The sequence below is a fragment of the Epinephelus fuscoguttatus genome, linkage group LG6, assembly GCF_011397635.1.
Source record: "Epinephelus fuscoguttatus linkage group LG6, E.fuscoguttatus.final_Chr_v1".
NCBI classification, from domain to species: Eukaryota; Metazoa; Chordata; class Actinopteri; order Perciformes; family Serranidae; genus Epinephelus; species Epinephelus fuscoguttatus.
Genome location: NC_064757.1, coordinates 18,574,195 through 18,592,315, shown reverse-complemented (window position 1 = coordinate 18,592,315; position 18,121 = coordinate 18,574,195). Strand labels below are relative to the sequence as shown.

Below are 18,121 nucleotides of genomic sequence, written 5' to 3'. Positions count from 1 at the left end.
AAGCAAATCTTACAAATGCAGAAACTGGACTCTGTGCCCAGGTATGATTTGTACATGAGAGAAAATGACAAACACAATACATGTGGAGAAACTGCGAGTTTACAGTGAAGATAGAGCAGGTGTGTTTGATAAGATCTGGGACCCTGTGCTGAATTTTTTTCAGGGTAAGGACCAATGAATCTAATGCAAAACACCTTGCTGTTTGTATTCTGTATTTAACTATTTACTCACAGAGCCACAAACATGGCTATAGAGTTTTGGTCTTGTTAGATTGTACTAGTTCAGGGGACAAGCCTAGGATCTTACTGTCACAATGGTATGTACATATTAACGTTCGAAATGTGTACACAGACTTTTAACATCGGTGCTGATACCAATAGAGGATTGTCCTCCATCCTTCAGTTAAAGACTGGTTTCTCTAACCACTACAGAACAGCCACCTTTTCTTCTTTGCTGACTCTGAGGTTGTTTTCTCTGCGAACAGACGAGATGCCGCAGCTGACTGGCTCTATACAAAAGCTGGTTGGACAGACAGAGTGAAAGAGGCTGATAGAAAGTGGAGAATAACAACAGCAGGACTAAATCACACTCAGACCAAAAGGTAGAAAGTCTTTCACACACGCCAAAAAAAAAAAAACAAGCAGACAAACACACAAGCTCACACAGTCACAAGTACATCCGCAATCTGTCAATCATCACGACCACAGCCATTAAGATAGACACAAATGCGATCCAGCTCTTTCACATACACAAACATCACCGAGAACTGCAAATTCCTGACCACTCCCATACGTTGGGACTTCACTGACCAAAGTGCTGGCTTTCAATTAGCCAGCCACAACTATGCGCCTCGCCTTCCTCTCCACCCTCTTCCGCTACTTTCCCTCATGCTCACCCTCTTCCCCTCCCACACCCAGTGCTCTGCTGCAGCTAAGGATGGAGGGAGCAGTCGAGAGTGCAAGAAAGAGTAAGAGATAAATGAAGAGAGGGGAAAAAAAATCAATGGCAAATTAGCTGAGAGAGAATTAGAGTATGGGAGAAAATGAAAAGAGAGAATGAAGATACAAATAGAGTGTGGGGAGAGCAGGAATAATTAGGGAGGAGGAATAATGAACAGAATATGGGTGAATGGGTGAAATGGAGTGGCGAGTGAATAGTGGGGACGCTGGGGGAGGAAGTCACATTGCTAACGTGACTGTGAGTAACACGCAGCACATGTCACTGTCACACTCATGCCAACAGACACTTAACAAAGTACACATTAAGTGCAACACATACACATCTGTACAATATTTTACAGAACACACAGTCTGGAGATTAGGAGGAAACAGAAACCAGACAACAACCCAAAAACCAAACCCAAACCACTCAAAAACAATGATCCAATTCACCGAACAACGTCCCTACAGTGTGTCAGACTCCAGCTGCTGCTGGGAAGCCTGGGCACAACAACCGTTAAGGGAACTGGTTTGGTACTGGTCATGGAAGACAGAGAGGAGGGAGGGGGAGAAACAGTTACCGGGTGGGGTGTTTGCATTCGCCTTTTACGACAGCAAGGCTGGCTACAAAGCAGTCCAAGTCTGCTCAGTTCCAAGACACACTTAGAACACACACTCCCAGAGCTTTCTCATATGGCAAAATGTGCCTGTGTACCCCGGTCTAGGTGCCAACATGCTGATGTCATTATTGAGGGGATTGCTATAGAGTTTCAGCAACTCGCCCTTATAGCTGGAACACAGTGAACTCTCCCCCCTCCCGACAGCTTATGCATTCAATTATTCGCTGACAATAGAGACTGTTCCAACTCTGCTTGCATGGAAAACTATGTGAGTGCTCGTCCACATGTGCTTGTGTGTGCGAGCGTGTGTCCAAATGACTTTGCGGCCAGCTGTTCTCACACAAAGGCAGTGTGTTTGAATGCAGCTGGGTCCCGGCAGACAAGGGGCGGTGTCAGAGCTGAAAGTGCTAAAGAGAGGAATAATATGCATGTGTCTGTATCCTAAATCATGTTTTATGTACTTGCGGGAGGTGACAGAATATGCATGTGTATGCAAACAAGTGCATGCAAGTGAATGAGTGCACGGTGGCCCTGTGTGTGCACTTTGTACTTGCAAGTGCATTTGCTTTTTTGGCTGCTGGCCCTAAGGAGAGCAACAGACGAGTGAATTTCAAGCTATAAAACAAATTGTTTAGAGCTACGAGAGAGCACAGGGAGCTTAGAGTCTGCCAAGCAGTGATCACTTCAGCAATTTATAGGCACACTAAAGCTTGATGGCTCTTACACGGCTGTGCACACTCAGCCTAATACATCGGGTCCGCATTATCATATAGTAGCAGAGTGGGAGCTGGCAGAAGCAGCAGGCAGGCAAACCAAACTGCAGAATCATTTCAAAGCAAGTATAGGTGATAATAACAGGAAGTATGTGAGCAACTGTGTGTTAGTATATCTACTGTGACTGTGTGTGGTCTCTGAGCGTAAAACTAACAGGCCTGGAGAGTATAGATTTATGAAATGCCGCGTACAGGTTCCAGAGCAGACTCATAAATAACTGCTGGCTGGGAAAAAAAACGTATACATGCAACCTGCAGGATAGTTTATTATGAGTTACAACAGCACAAAAACACTAACAACAGCAGGACCCCCTTCTGTTCCTCTTCCATCTCACCTCAGAGAGGACCAGGGGGAACAAACTGGGCTGCATTCATTCAAAATACTGCAATGTTCTGATATAATAAACCAGACTGTAAATCCTCTCTGATGTGTAGCATCGAATCTGAAAGAAATACAGCAAAACCAGGGTTCAACGCCTTTTATAACACTTGTTTTATCAGAAATCTGTGTCAGCTTTGTCTGTCCTTGTGTGTGTGTATTTTGTTTTATAGCTGAAAAGTCAACACAGTTTGGATGTTGCACCAGTTAAAAAATAGTTGCTATGCTATGCTTGGTTAGCATTTGATGATACATAATTACCCTGAAAAAAGAAAGGTCAGAAATCTTCTCATCCGTAGTAATGTTTACTTCCCCCCGTGCAAATTATCTTAATCATTAGTGCAGTGGTTTTCAAACTTTTTGGGTCAAAGCACACCAAAGGGCAAGCCAAAGACACACCTGTCTTAATTTCTGTGCACAATAGCTTTTATAACATGTTATCACTCTTATTACAACACAATAAAAAATAAGAAAAATTAAGACAGGTAGCTTTTGTGATACTGCCTACTGACTTTTTTCAGTTGTTTTCACTGGTGCTTTGTTGTAATCTGCTCCGTACAATAAACTGATCCATTGTCCCACTCACTGCTTTCTCCTTTTAAATGTTATCATCCCTCACACTGGCTGCCAATCAGGGCTTTTAATGTGTCACACACTTGTAATCCCCACGAGCAAATGGCGACAAATAGGTTCCCTGTGAAGGTTTTTTTTTAAATTAAATTACATTTTTTAGCTAGAGTTTGCCTCTTTATTTGGAAATGGGTGCACACAACATACTGATACAGTCAATGAAAAATTCATTCATAACTTTTTGTGCAGGCCCAGTTGAATATTGCAGTAATAATGTGTGGTTATCACAAAATCCTGTGGCACACCATTTGAGAAACACTGTATTAGTGGTTATTATTTCCTCGCGAGCGCTCAATCGATACCGCACATGTGCAACACTTAACAGAAATGAGAAGGAAGCAAAATGGCTCACACCTTAGCTATTTCTATCACCAGCTCCGGACAAAACAATGCGTTAAATTCTTTTTATCACTTCCCTGGTTGGGCAGTTGAGTTGCTGGATTTAATAGCCTGACATGGCATTTTACTTGCCCCAAGAAATACTTATTTTTGAGCACTGAAAACATAATATATTCTTCAAGAATCCAAACGAACCATAAAAGGCTGGAAAAAGTAGTGTTTTAATCATGTGATGGTAACAATTGTTTTCTTAAGCAGCTCTGGCATAGTTTTGTATGTTTCACAGCTCACAAGTGTAGAAAACACGAGCCACCGCTTCGGGTGAGAAAGGGACAAGAGCTGTTGCCAAGCAGCTTCCTTTTCCAATCAAACAGTAATGGAGAAACTCTAATGAGAGTAATTGGCAGACTGGACTGTCTGAGGGCTGCATGAGGCAATTAATGAATTAAGTAACACACACACACAGCAATACTGTAACCTCATCAGTGAACTTTACTGGCACAGTCCATGTTGTGCACTGCAGGCCTGGAACACAGCCACCGACTATTATACAAGTTGATACTGTATTATTAACTGATTAGCCAGCTTTTCCTGTAAGCCATACAGAGAAAGGAGTGGAGGGTTTAGGAAAGGAACTGGTACGAGGCAGGTCTTTCTAAGCCTCTGATCAAAGACTGCTGTGATCTCTCTCAATGAGAGCACTCTGCGTGTGCATCCCTAAGTGCTGAGATAAAGTAAAGGGGATTTAATCACATTAAAAGATACACATGAGGCAAAAAGGCAGTGATGTGACATCGTAATCTTCCCTGTGCTGGAATTTTTCACATGTCGTTACAGCCTGTTCTTTCTCAGACACATCACCGTTTGAAGAGAGGTGTTAGTCTGTGAACGGAAGTTGGATGCGTCACTTATCGCTTGAGCTGATATGGTTGTGGGGGCTGGCCGGGGTATGTGACACAACACTTTCTCTTAAAGGAGGAAAAAAGCCTCATTTGACTCTTCCAAGAACCTCAGTGTGTGTGTGCAAGTGTCATGGTGACTGACAGCTCTCAGTGTGACATGTTGCCTCACACCTCGGGTAGATGTAGGGGGGGAGGGGGGATGGAGTAGGAGACAACAGGCTTTGGATTCGATCTCCGAATGGCCGGCCTGAATTTCTTGCAGCCTTGTTTGCATGTTTGCCTGTGACCATATCACATGAGTTGATGTGTATTTTGCTTCCATTTTTCCCAGTGCAAGTGCGGCTACACAGCGTTGATAAATGAGCAATAAACAAACCCTGAGATGAGCATACTTGTGTTTGCTAAGAGCACCATATTGCTTTGCAAAAAAGACAAATTAATTCAGGGCATACTGCTGGCATTAGAGTCAACAACCCTCATGCTGTTAACAAAGAAAAAAACACAGAATCCACATGAACCTCTACAGAACAAACACTGCAAAATGACAAAACAGACTCTTCGGAGTGGCCGCACAGGGACAAATGGCAGATGAGAAACAGCTACACGGACAAAAGGACGGTCTAAAGGGCAAGAGGTCACAGTGCCACAGCTCCCCGATAGAGGAGCAGTATCCCCGCTGGGTCCGTAGCATTAAGCTCCCTTTCATCCTCAGTGGGGGTGAGGGGCGGCTAGCTATCTGGCTACCACAACACCATCCTGACACTTGCTGTGCAACACGCTGTAACACATTTGTAAAGCTCTTTAGTTGACTTTTGCAAATAAGTGCACCCAAACCTCCCTCTCATTGCTGATGAACAGTTCCAACAGCCTGACACAATTTCAGTGGCACACACAAAATGCTCGTCTGGGTAATCCGAGGCTTTCCTTCTCGTCTGAATCGGGATGAGGAAATCGGGGCTAATTAGCTCAGCCGGCCTAACTAGCATTTAAGCCTGCCAAATTGTCCTCCCTGTTGTCTTTTACCTCTGCTGTCTTTGCTGTACTACAGACACACATGGAGGGGTGCACATAAGTGGAAAGCATGTGGGACCAACACCATATTAATGCGGATAAATCTAAAAGTGCATTGCTCTTCTCAGTTTCAGCCCTCTATTCACGCTCCAAAGAGCTCTTTAAACTGAGTAGATCTCACGGCACTTGTCTCGCAGTGAAGCTCAGATGAGCAAAACAAAGCTTTTATAAAATCCTAACAAATGATTGCCATGTGATAAAAACTGTTACATATCCAGCCCCTCTGCTCAGCATATGGTTTTGCTGCTTGCCAGCTGCCATTAATCTTGAGAGGAGGTAGAAGAGATTTAAGATTCTTTTGATGTTGTTTGTTTTGGCATTTTAGTAAGTATCTGAAATTTTTAGCTTAAATGGAAAACTCATCATAGTGCCCATATAGATGTATCCAGCTTGTTGTGCCAATATTTTTGACTGGCAGCATCACTAGCAAGAAATGTATACCCTGTAAGTACACAGATGGTCCATCCTGAATGTTTATACTGTTTGTGTCCACTACTCCACTTATCTTGTCTCCACAATTCAATTATGCTTATTATAGCTTTGGCCTTGTAGAAGTAAAAGCAATCAGACAATGTTGTTTACAGCTTCTATTGTATTAATCAATACTGGGATATTGCAATCCATGCAAATGTAGCAATTCTCTCAGTCTGTCTCTCTCTTATGTTCGATGTGCTCTCTCCGAGACCCATTTCAAGCCAGGAGCTTTGCAGTTGAAGCTACTTTTATCACTCTCTATTATTCATCAGCATTGCTACTGTTGCCTTATTTAGACGATATGGCCACATGTGTATGTATAATCACATGTGCTGCCCCCACGTGAGCTCTGTTCGAGGGGAGTTGAGGCTTTTGTCCGGCATGAGGGTGTATGAGATTGGGACACACAACACCAGGGCAGCAGATACTCTATGGTGAAGCTGTGTATATCTGTGCATGTGTGTCCTTGACTCACTATCGACCAGCGAGAAAATGCAGTTCATTATAATATTCATGAAGCTGTGGGACTTCTGAGCTGAGCTAAAGCAAAGCCGGATATGACTGAGATGACCCTCAGCCCTCTGGCCTGGGGGCAAAATGACCAAGAAAGGGACAGATGAGGCGCAGTTGGAGGGGGTGTCTATGTATGTGTGTGGGTGAGATGGGGGACAATGCGCTGATGAGAGCCACTCATTTTGCAACTGTTTCAGAAGGTACTGTATTCCTACCTTCACTTGCAACAAAGTTTAAAGGTCCAGTGTATACGATTTTGGGGGATTTAGTCGCATCTAACAGCGAGGAATGCAGATCACAACCAGCTGAAATTTCTCCCAGTTAGATTTCATACACTGTTGATTGTTCAGTAGGTTTTTACCAGGGGCTAAATCATCCACAAAGGTCTCCTCCTCTCCAAAACAAAAGGTCCATGTGATTAAACTGGTAAAAACACTGAATAGCACTTTCACGTCACATATCAGTTTCTCCGATGCTGTTTTGCTCATCACAGATGGGCTGCTAGCCCAGCAACTGTTTTATTTTTCTCTGACAACTTAAGATCCAGATGTTCAGGAGTTTTTTTCTGTGAGCTGAATAATTTGCAGTGGTCTCCTCCTCTTGAAAAGAAACGGCCCGAGTGATTTAAACTAGTAAATACACTGAGTAACACCATTTGAAATACAAGAGTTGTTGTTTTCCCAACACTGCTCATCACAGAGGAGCTTTTAACTCTGTTGGGTGAAGCAAAATCACAAATGGTCCTATCTAGAGCCTGTGTTTGGTTTGTCCATTCTGGGCTACTGTAGAAACATGGCAGTGCAACATGGCGATCTCTGTGATCAAAGACACACCCCCTATTTGAAAATGCACAACGTCTCATCCTAAGGTAACGAAAATATACTAAAGAAAACACACTTACATATTATATTTAATATAATTTCTGCCAATACATCTCCCAAAATTCTACACACTGAGCCTTTAAGGTGTCCCAAAGAAAATAAAGACTGACATACTAGTCAAAAAACTTCAAACAACGGGGTCTGAAATATAAGACGACACATTGCTTTTTGTGAAGGACAGCTTTACAGCCTTGCGGTATGCCATTTATTAATGTCTGCCATGATTTAAGACCAGAGAAATATTTCTATCACAGGATAATAAAAGTAGCATTTGTTTCACTGCCTTGATTAATGACTGTCATATTAATGTCATGGGGAACACATGTAAGGTGAGATCCACCCTCAGTCCCTGAGTCTGTCACTTTGGTTTCACCCTTCTGCCACTTTACTGCACTTACAGCCTGCTCTGGTTACTAATGGTACACATTAACCCTTGGAGTCTCTGAGTGTGTGTGTGTGTGTGTGTGTGTGTATTGTGCATATGCGTGTGTGTGTGTGTGTGTGTGTGTGTGTGCGCGTACAAGCATGTGTGACAGTTCACTGAGAGACAGCGAGAAAATGAGTTGGAGAAAGCGAGGAGGCAAGGGCAACTGAGACTGAGAAGCGAAAAGAACAAGAGAGGGAATATAATTAATTGCAGAAAGTGTGTGTGTGTGTGTGTGTGTGTGTGTGTGTGCGCGCGCGCATGGTTCTTATCTCTGCCCTCCAGAACAATTTGAAGAGATTGGGGATCCACATTAACATACACACACACACACACACACACACACACACACACACACACACACACACACACACAAACTAGCATAAAACTTCCACACACTTAGTTCCCCCATTACTTATCTACACACCGATACTGCACAAACAGACACTGGTTCTACATATTTATACAGCTACCACAGAACAATGCACAGCTTCTATCTGCTGACATGTAAATGTGCCGTAAGCAGGCCGACATGAACGGAGCAGGTCTGGGTCTCACACGGTCTTACACTACTATTCGAAGTGAGCCCCATTAGTCTTTCCTGCCACTGTTTGTGCTGTGAGGGAATTTGTACAAAGCATTCAACACAGAATAGATAAACTGTGTCAATAACACACATTTCAGCCATTTAAACTGCCAATATTGAAGCATGTTTTAATCAAGGTGAAATTGATAGTTGCTGTTTATTAAATCGCCTGGTGAATACTTACTGGACATTCATTTTAGCAGTCTAGAGGCAATAGTCAATGCCGTACAAAGCAGTGTGTGAAAACCGCAATTAAATGTTTAATTCTTTGTACTGCAGTTTATATTAATAATTTGAAGCCCCCCCCACTTCACTCAAAAATGTGTTTTTCTCATGTTTATGTCCCCTAAAATGTCTGACCTTGACTATACTGAGTTGTATCTGTGCTAAATTTGTCACTAGAAAGGTGTTTTGACATTCCTCTTCTGAAGGCAGCAATTTCTGTGCACTAAAATCTGAGCTTCAAACATACGCGGGGCACGCTACATTAGGTATGTCATTAATACAAAAGCCAATCTCTGTCTAAAATGTGAAACACATATCTACAACACCGACAAAGAAACCTGAAACCCTCAAATGCAGCAGACTTGCAGACTTTGCATTAGCATAGTTATAGTTTTGACAGCAAACATAGCAGCGTGCAGATTTTGGATGTAAACTGGACTCTGAAGCTTCCTTCCACTATATAGAAAAAACACATCGCAGCAGATATTACTGTACGTTTTTCACAACCGTTAATGCTGTGTCAGCCACTGCCAGTTTGCCTGCAAGCTAATAAACAACCTAAACAAATATAAGATGCCAACTACACTTACCATTCAAGTGCAGGGTATACACAGGTATACACCTCTTTTTTCTGTCTGTGTACAGTATAACCATCTATCAGTCAAAAGGCAATGCTGATAAGTCTACTAGTCGCTGATTGTGGTGCACAACAGACTCCTCATCTGAGACTGGGTGTGACTGAGGCTCAAACATGTATGGCTGGATCTCTCTAATGTTTCCTCTAACACTACTGTAGCCATCTTGATGCACACTCTGGGGCTACATGACATCAGGAAAACATGCCATATTCGATAACCTTGCTGAATATTGCAATGATAATATGACTCATGATAAATAATCAAATTTTGAAGTATACAGTTTTAATGTCTTTCTGCATTGGGTATGCACTGCTAACATAGACCACAGACAATGAAAAGCCTATGCACACTGAGTAAAGAAAATGAAATGGACTGATGTTGATAGGTTTTCAATATAGTGAGTCCCCAGGACCCAAAAGTTGTAGTGTTAAACTCATGTTTGATGTTAAATGGTTCTTTAAACTTTACTCACAAAACCACAGACTGTATATGTATCTTTATATAGTCTAGGTACAAAACATTACACAAATGCCACATCTTGAGTTGAGTTTAGAGAGCACCAAAATCATATACCTAGTAAGGTCAACCGAATGTGATGTATTATTGTGGTTGTGATAATACCATGGAAATAGAATTTCTATGGATATAGAATATGGCCATAAAAAATTCAATAAGTTACAGGCAACATTGTGAGAAAGTTTTTGTGTTTTCTTTTCACTTATTGAAACTTTCCAAGTTTCACTCTCAGTGGTGTCTGTCACATGAGAAGTACTTTCAAAACTAGTAGGCCTAAAGTCACGTGATGCTACTGTTGCAACACGACATGTGGCATGTGAATGCGGGGAAACCATTTTGAACAAAATAAGTATTTTTTTTTACCAACTTTAAAACAGGTCTGGAGGGGCTGGGTTTGAATGGAGTTGTTTACTGTCCCCTATAGGTTTACATGCGTTTAGAATATTTTTTAACCCAGAAATAAAAAAAAGTAGGGCAAAAGAGTGAATATTATTATTGTGTTTCTAATTTAAAGAAGATATGCTTTCAAAATACTGGCTACTGACCAAGTCGGTCTAAAAATATCAGCCTTGCATGTCGCTCAAGTTCTTCCAGAATGGAACAAATGCAGCACGGAGGTCTGACAGTCACTGACTGCTCGGTGTGGTAGTATTTATGGAGGCTCTACTTCAGTCACTCAACAGGCACACACACACACAGATAAATAAATGCAAGTAAATATGTCTGATTGTCAACAGCAGCGGATCATTCGGGAGCCGAGCATCGAATGTGCACCGCGCCCCTTTCACATTCTCCTGCTAAACAAATCCATGAGCTATTTTGCATTCTGTCGCACACATGCTTCACACACAATCCTCTCTGTCTGCAACATCTAACCCCAATCCACAACGAGGTATCGTGTGAGCAGCATGGTGTGTGTGTGTGTGTGAGGGAGTGTAAAGCTGTGTCTTTGATATCATTATTATCGATTCTATACAGCTATGCCAGCATTTCATCAGAGGGCCACGGGAGCAGGACAGAGCACTGCCTCGATGGATTATCTATTATGTTACATTTCTGCAGATCTAGTGAGTGTGTGTCTCTGCAAGCATTTTGTGGCTTCACTCATTTCAGCAACACAAGAGCAATTTCGCTAAACAAACATAACCTAATCACTGATTGGCAGTGCGGATGCAGTTTAAAATGAAGGGAAACTTACACACACACACACACACACACACAACAGGTAGCAGGTATTAGACAGCCTGCCGAACAGCGCAGTATAAATGACTGACAGCTCAGCATCCGCTTCCTTGGACAGACATGACAGATAGACGTGGAGCAGTCTGATTGTGATCCGCTGCCAGCAGCTCTGCATTAGCTGCTTGTCTGATTACCCGTCTGCGGGACTGAGCGCTCTCCTCCATGACCATCAATCCCTGCACAATCTCCCTCTGCATCGTCAGGTCATCACTCCTCTCTAATTGTCTGTCTGTCTGTTTATCTGCCTGTCCTCTGTTTGTCCATCACTCCTCTCCTCATCCACTGAATCAGCATCATAAGGCCAGACCATCAATCCACTGCTGCATAAATACACACGCTGTCCCACGTATGATTGCGTGGACATGTCTTCCTGAATCAACCATATCTGTCCTCTCTCCTCCACTCTGTCTCACTCTCTTTTCTTTCTCTTTTGAGGCACTCACGCCAGGACAAACCCATCGAGAACTCTGCCACTCTGCCTGCCACAACACTTGCTTCTAAAAGGAGACAGAAAAAAATAGGACAGAGCATTACTGATAGAGCACAGCGATGGCATGTCGGGGCGGGTTTTGGAGTTGGCTTGTGTGTACTTGAGTCATGAAGCTGGAAACCGAAAGCGGCAGAGGAGGACCAAAGCTGGCAAAAGACTCTGTGAAGAAGTAAGAAACCCCTGGAGAGAGGAAGAGTGGGTATGAATAAGTGTGAGTTAAAAGATCTATAATTGGGTGGGCGGTGAGGCAATATTGTGGTCGTACAGGGTGTAAGTGGCTCATTTTTCACACTAGTCCTAAGACAACTGGCTCAAGGAGACACACACATAAAGCAAAGTCCAATTCACCCCCTCCTCCTCCTCCACAGCTGCTGTCACGCCGTACAGTACATAGAGTAATGGGTTCCAGTTCCCCTTGTGTTTCTCGGGCTCAGGAAGTCCTACCTATCTCAGTCCCCGCAGCTGCCTCCTGGGAGAAAGCAATGGACAATATCAGCAGCAGAGCAAACAGAATGACCTCTACTGCAGACACACAGCAGGGGCAGAGAGAAGCAGCGAGAGAAAACACACGTGACTGCAGAGGTGAACGGCGAGGGAACAGAGGGAGGAGAGACAGCAGAGGAGACACTTGAGATGCCTATTCAGATAGAAAGGTAGAGAAAGAGGGGAGAGACAGAAAGCTCGGTGGACAGACAGAGACTTGACTGCAGAAAGCTTCTCCGCAGTAAGTGGTTATTGATTGTAAGACACAGGCCGGAGGATTCCATGGCGAGCGGACTGACACAGGATGCTGACTTTTCTCCCTCCCCTTGTATAATTGCAAATGCAATGAAAAGCACAAGCAGAAATGCATTTAACAGGAAACAAGACCGGATTAACTGCAGCATGTGATGAACACAGCAGAATCACCGCATACAAAGCACCAGGAAAACAGCATATTGAGGATGTTGTGTAGTCACACTGAGGAGGAGTTTTGGCACATCGATGACCTTTTCACTTCTAATGATTAGAGATGGCTATGGTTGTAACAGTAGCAGGGACAAAATGAACACACACCACATGCTTTGGGCTCTCGATGCACTCCATACACATACACAGAGCTGTATCCCAGGAATGGAAAGATCACATCTGTCTTGCTCGTTCAATCTCCGACTGATGTTGATGCAGGTGACCTTTTAAATCAACATGAGACCAAAATCTATCTCCCTCTCTCTCGTATCAGGATGCAGCCTGTCATTAAGCAAAGTGAAGCCAATCACCAAACGGAGCTGCAGCCAGTTGTTTGGTTAATCTGTGCATGGATAGAGTTTCAGTGGTGATAGAAAAGTTGATTATAGGAAGTGGTCAGAACTACCAGTCTGCCGCTCACATGCTCTCAAACCAAGAAACCAAGCTGACTGCCTGTCACACACACTCAGGACATCTGGCTCTTAAGGGTTTAGCATGTTGAGGGAAACATTTTTTTGGTAGCTGTCCTTTCTTTTCAGTGCTTTCCGTGGTTTGGCATGCATGTGTTCGAGTGAAAAAGGCTTCTTGAAATAGAAATATGAATGCATGATAATAGACATGTCTCTGCTATGTGGACTGGCATCCTCTGAGGCAAACTGTTATATGTGAAAACCATGTGATTTTATTATTTTATCGCCATGGGGGGAAAAAAGTCAATAAAAGGCCTAATATTCTCAAGTCTAGTGTTCAGTTGGAGCGTGGCTATTTCTGTGCTGCCAATGCGAGGCGTTTAGGAAAGATTTATTCACAATAGAGGGGAAAGGGTGACGACTGGGAGATGCAAGTCATTATTGCAATAATAACTCACAGTCTGAGAGGCTGGGTGATTCGACACAGTGTAGTCAAACAACATGAAATTGAGGATTACTGTCCCCCTACTATGTAACCATGTACTCCAGCGACTCACAGGGATGGCACAGAGAGAGCCACAGAAAGGGAGTTATCTAAGGTGTAAAACAAAGGGGCAAAATCAGTAGCTGCTCTTAGTATTGCATTGGGTTGTTCTGGCCACAGGAAATGCAATTAATGTAACATTAATGTCCCCTAATGTAAAAAGGCACAACTACCAATTTGGGACATTTTGTAACCAGACCTCCTTTAAAAATCTTGAATTTTAAAACAACTGTGATCACTAGTAAAAGTCATTAGCTTGTAGCACATGAAACAAAACATTTAATAAAACATTAGGTACCACTCTTCAATTCGGCATACATCTTATACATCAATTAATCAATATACTTCGGTAGATTTATGTTTTATAACTAGTTACTATAGTATTCCATCGATCCCCATCCCACTCAGAAAGAAGCATGGTGGCTAATAAAAAGCAGTGTAAGCCAACTTTAAAAGTTTAAATCTTATTATTAAAATCTCCAACTTGAATTATCTGCGAGCCGAATTCATCCACATACTTTATTGATTCAAATTAAGTATTGATTAGCTCCAGTTGGGAGTGCAGACTTGGGAGATAAACAAGCCAAGTTTAAAATCCCACGATGCAGAGTAAACAACACATTACCAGAGCAGACTTGCTGCAATCAATAGCAGCCCCAACGAGACGTCTCCAGACCTCTCAGGATCACGGACAGCCTGCGTGATCTGACGGTGACGAATTAACCCGGAGTGTGACGTGTCTTACAGCTGACTGTCATTTTCCATTTCCTCTCGAGCGTATAGTCCTCTGAATCATTTCGGAAACAAAACAACATGTCTTACCCTTTGATTCTTTGAGTTGTTCATCCTATCCGAAGAGGAGCAATCCGCTTCACAACTCTCCAAAACTGGCAGCACGGGCGCTTTACGCAACACCAAGGTCCGTTAACCGTCCCACACACACACCCTGTGAAATACCTTAACTCAGATTTTCCCTTTGAGGCACCTCCATTAATAGGAAAAAATGAAATATCCACTGAAAATCCGAAAATAGCTGCCGTTTATTACGCTCAGAAGTTGTTAAGGATCCGCGCAGAAAACACAACCCCCACTCCACGCAATTTGGGAACGACAGCGGTCATGTGTTAGAGCCCCTCTCTGTGTTGGCTTCATCATCATCATCATTGTCGTCGTCGGTGTCCTAGTAGCTCCAGAGCTCCAGTCCGGATCACACACACACACACACACACACACACAACACCACCGGCAGCACAAGGGAGGATAAAGACTGACCGACTGATGGACCAACCGAGAGCTGTTTCAGAGGAGGAGGGTGTGTGTGCATGTGTGTGTGCGCGCAAGTAGAGGAGAGCGAGCTGTCATTTATGGCAGTGGTTCCCATAGCTATGTCCAGGGACCTCCAGAGGTCCTTGAGGAGCATCCCAAGAGAATTGGCAGCAATTTTATGCCATCCCACTGTCATTTACCAAACAGTATATGAAATTATACACTAAAGTTATATATATATTTTTTATCACTCAGAGGTTTATTGCCAGTCCACAGACTTTAGGTTTAAGTGTTTACTGTCCTATGGGGCTCCAGGTTTCCCTCTGAAATCTAACAAAATGGCAGAGCATGGTCTAAAGCTATTTGGGGGACATAAGAAGGATTTGGCAGCTCTGAGTTTGGCCATAGTTTGAAGTGGGTTGCAAGAGTGTCAGTAAAATCCAATGGCCGCTCTGAGCCTACACCGCCCACAGTGGAAAAAAGACGTTTGGCTTTTTTTAAGCTATGACTCAACTTTTTTTTTCACAAGGCACTGGTCAATATGCTGTTTGCATTGCTGAACAGCACAAGCACAACATCCCCCTTTTCCCACACGTCCTTGCTCACTTCCATGACTCAAAAGCAGCTGAAATACTGCAAGTTTAAAGGATAAACACTACTGTTGCATTTGTCTTGATGACCCAGAGTCCTTTTCTATTCATTTTCATGTCGACACACTATATGACACTATTAGACGGTCAAAAATGCAGCTATTTCCTTGTTAAGTGATCAAATAGATGAGATATAGTAACATCATGGAGCTGGCACAGGGATAATTTGTGCATAAAGTGAAATATGGTCACTAGGTATACCATCATATTTTAGTTTCCCCTAGTAATTAACATTTATTATAATGATTTGTTGGCTTAATTTGACTAACATCTCATCTGAATATGGAAAAAACGCTTTAAAAAAAATCACACTGTGCAACAGTAATATTGGCCAGCAGCCTACAGCTGGGACATTTATATGTGATTCTACCGACAGAACGACTTGTCATCACAGTGAAAATAAAAATCTTCATCCGTCTCCCTCTGCCCTTTCTCTTTCTGTGCCTGCCTCTGCTTATTGCCTGGCCCATATGTGCACACTGGGAAGTTGCTGTGCAGCGGAGTGGATCGCCTTGTCGGCCGGTGATGTATGAGAGTGATTTGTGGGCAGGTGGAAACGGAAAACACAGATGAGTCCCGCTAGAATTAAGTGCAGAGAATAAGCCGGCGTTAGGGCGAATCAGCTGACTGAGAGTTTGGCTGCAGGAAATCTGCGCTGGAAACGGAATAATTGTGTGTACGGGACATCCTTTGCAAACACAGTAATATTATGAAAATATACCTCTGCAGGAAGGCATCGAACATTGTTCCCGTTTTTATTGTTTTTAACATTTTTCAGCAGAGCAAAATGGAGGCAGTAAAGGGAGACACAAACCATAACGCTTGTTTTGTTGTGTGTTGTTTGTGGGTTGAGAAGTGGAATGAGACAAACAGTCCAGAGATGCAGCAGATGACATGTAGGAGGATCGGGATGGAGGAGGAGAGAGTCAGTCTGTGGGCAGCCTTGGCTAATGGCAACAGAGCAAACAAAGTCCATTTCAACGGTGCAATAATGCATCTGGGCATCTGGCTGGGTGAATACAGCTCTTCAGCTGTAAGCTAAGGACGACAGAGGAGGGGTTGCTTTGTCATGGCGCTCACTTCACCACCACTAACAAGAACATTAGGGAAGTAAAAATTGCCTTCAACCTTTAAATCTGTCCATCTCTCTCTTCTCATCTCTCCGTGCGAGTAGTCGTGCAACAAAAACAAGATGAGCCTTGATAACTCAGGACTTAGAGCTGTAAATATCCTACAGTTAATCAGATTAAGGTTTCATCAGCAAGTAGCTGTGCCAGAGAGTGAGCCAGAGAAGTGCTGCCTGGGACAAATTTACACTCACAGTTCACTGGAGGGCTAAGGGAACAACGCAAGTGGGTGACACCACTGCAGGCACATGCCCAGCACACATACAAGATGGTGGTGGCTTAAACTATCCACTTGTTAAATACAGCAGTGACCGAACAACACATTTACTGAGTTTGTGAACATACTTAAGGGCCAAGTGTCATCACACTGCATCTGACAGGATGAGAGGACATTCCTCCAGCCTCACTAACCTCCTCAGCCCCCTCCCTCTGAGACTCGAGTACTTCCTATTGACTCATTGACAAGAGTGTTTTTCCCAAACAAGCGTTTCCCTTCCTCTCTTGCTGCTACTGTACATCCTCAAGATCTCTCCCTCCCTCCCTCCCTCCCTCCCTCCTGTAGACAGAAGAGCCTGTCGCAGCCATGTGTCTAATTATAGGACATCTTTCTATACCACTTCTGTTTAATTTGCAGTCTTTTCATGAGCTTGAACAAGAATGAAATCTTAATTCCAATCACGGCCTGGAGGAGTTAACTTCACAGTAAATGAGCTTAGCAATATTCACACCTCAGGTCTGCGCAGATCTGAATCTGGTGCCTTTGTTGGCAGCGGTTGTTGAGGGACGGGCCCGCCTGTGTTTCTCTTTCACATATTTTACCCACTTTTTTCACAGCTCTTTGTTTGAATAAAGAGGTCTCTGGGCAATTTCACATAAACTGACCCAAAGGAAGCACTGAAGCACATGGATAAGCTTCAACTGCTTTACTGCAAAGGTGCTGGGAATAATAAAGAAAATACAACAGTGTGATAGCTTTCTCTTCCTCTTACTGTCTTACTTTAAGACTGTTATTTCTTTTATGGTGGCTCACTATTGACAATCATTGCAATGATTTAGCTAAGTAGTTCAGTGCACCTGTAGTCAGTAGGGGTCGGAATCACCAGAGGCTCCACGATACGATTTTATCACGATACTTAACTCACAATACTGTGATTTAAACGTGTAATGCTGAGCATTGCCATAAAATATACTGCGATTTATCGCCTTTTTCGCCTGTAAATTATGTCCTTGAGGGAAAACTTTGTGAACATCTGTTTAATCTACTACAATATAGTTTTCAGTCTGTTCATCTCACCTCAGCCATTTTATTTGCAGCCCATTGTATGTAGTGGACTCAAAAAGCAATTTATTTTATTATTCAAGTGAGCTAAGTTGAGTTTGTATTTGTAATATTGGTAATTTATTTAATAAAAAAAAAAATCAATACTTCAATCAATACGATATTGCCACACAAAAATATCACGATACTTTGCTGTATCTAATCAAATTACAAAATAAAACTGAGGAAACTGAGGAAACGTGTGTAATTAAATCAC

General features: G+C 42.9%; 1 protein-coding gene across 3 annotated transcripts in view; it reads right to left on the bottom strand.

The window, feature by feature from the left end:
- rtkna (rhotekin a) overlaps nt 1-18,121 on the bottom strand; it is a 69,511-nt gene that overhangs the window by 19,179 nt on the left and 32,211 nt on the right. Inside the window, exon 1 of one of the 3 annotated variants that reach the window (XM_049577935.1) lies at nt 14,366-14,806. The exons of the other annotated variants lie outside the window; for them this stretch is intronic. Coding sequence (XP_049433892.1) covers nt 14,366-14,389 — 24 coding nt within the window. The 5' untranslated portion in view covers nt 14,390-14,806. Of the gene's footprint in view, nt 1-14,365; nt 14,807-18,121 lie in introns of those variants that run through there. 3 annotated transcript variants of the gene reach the window in all.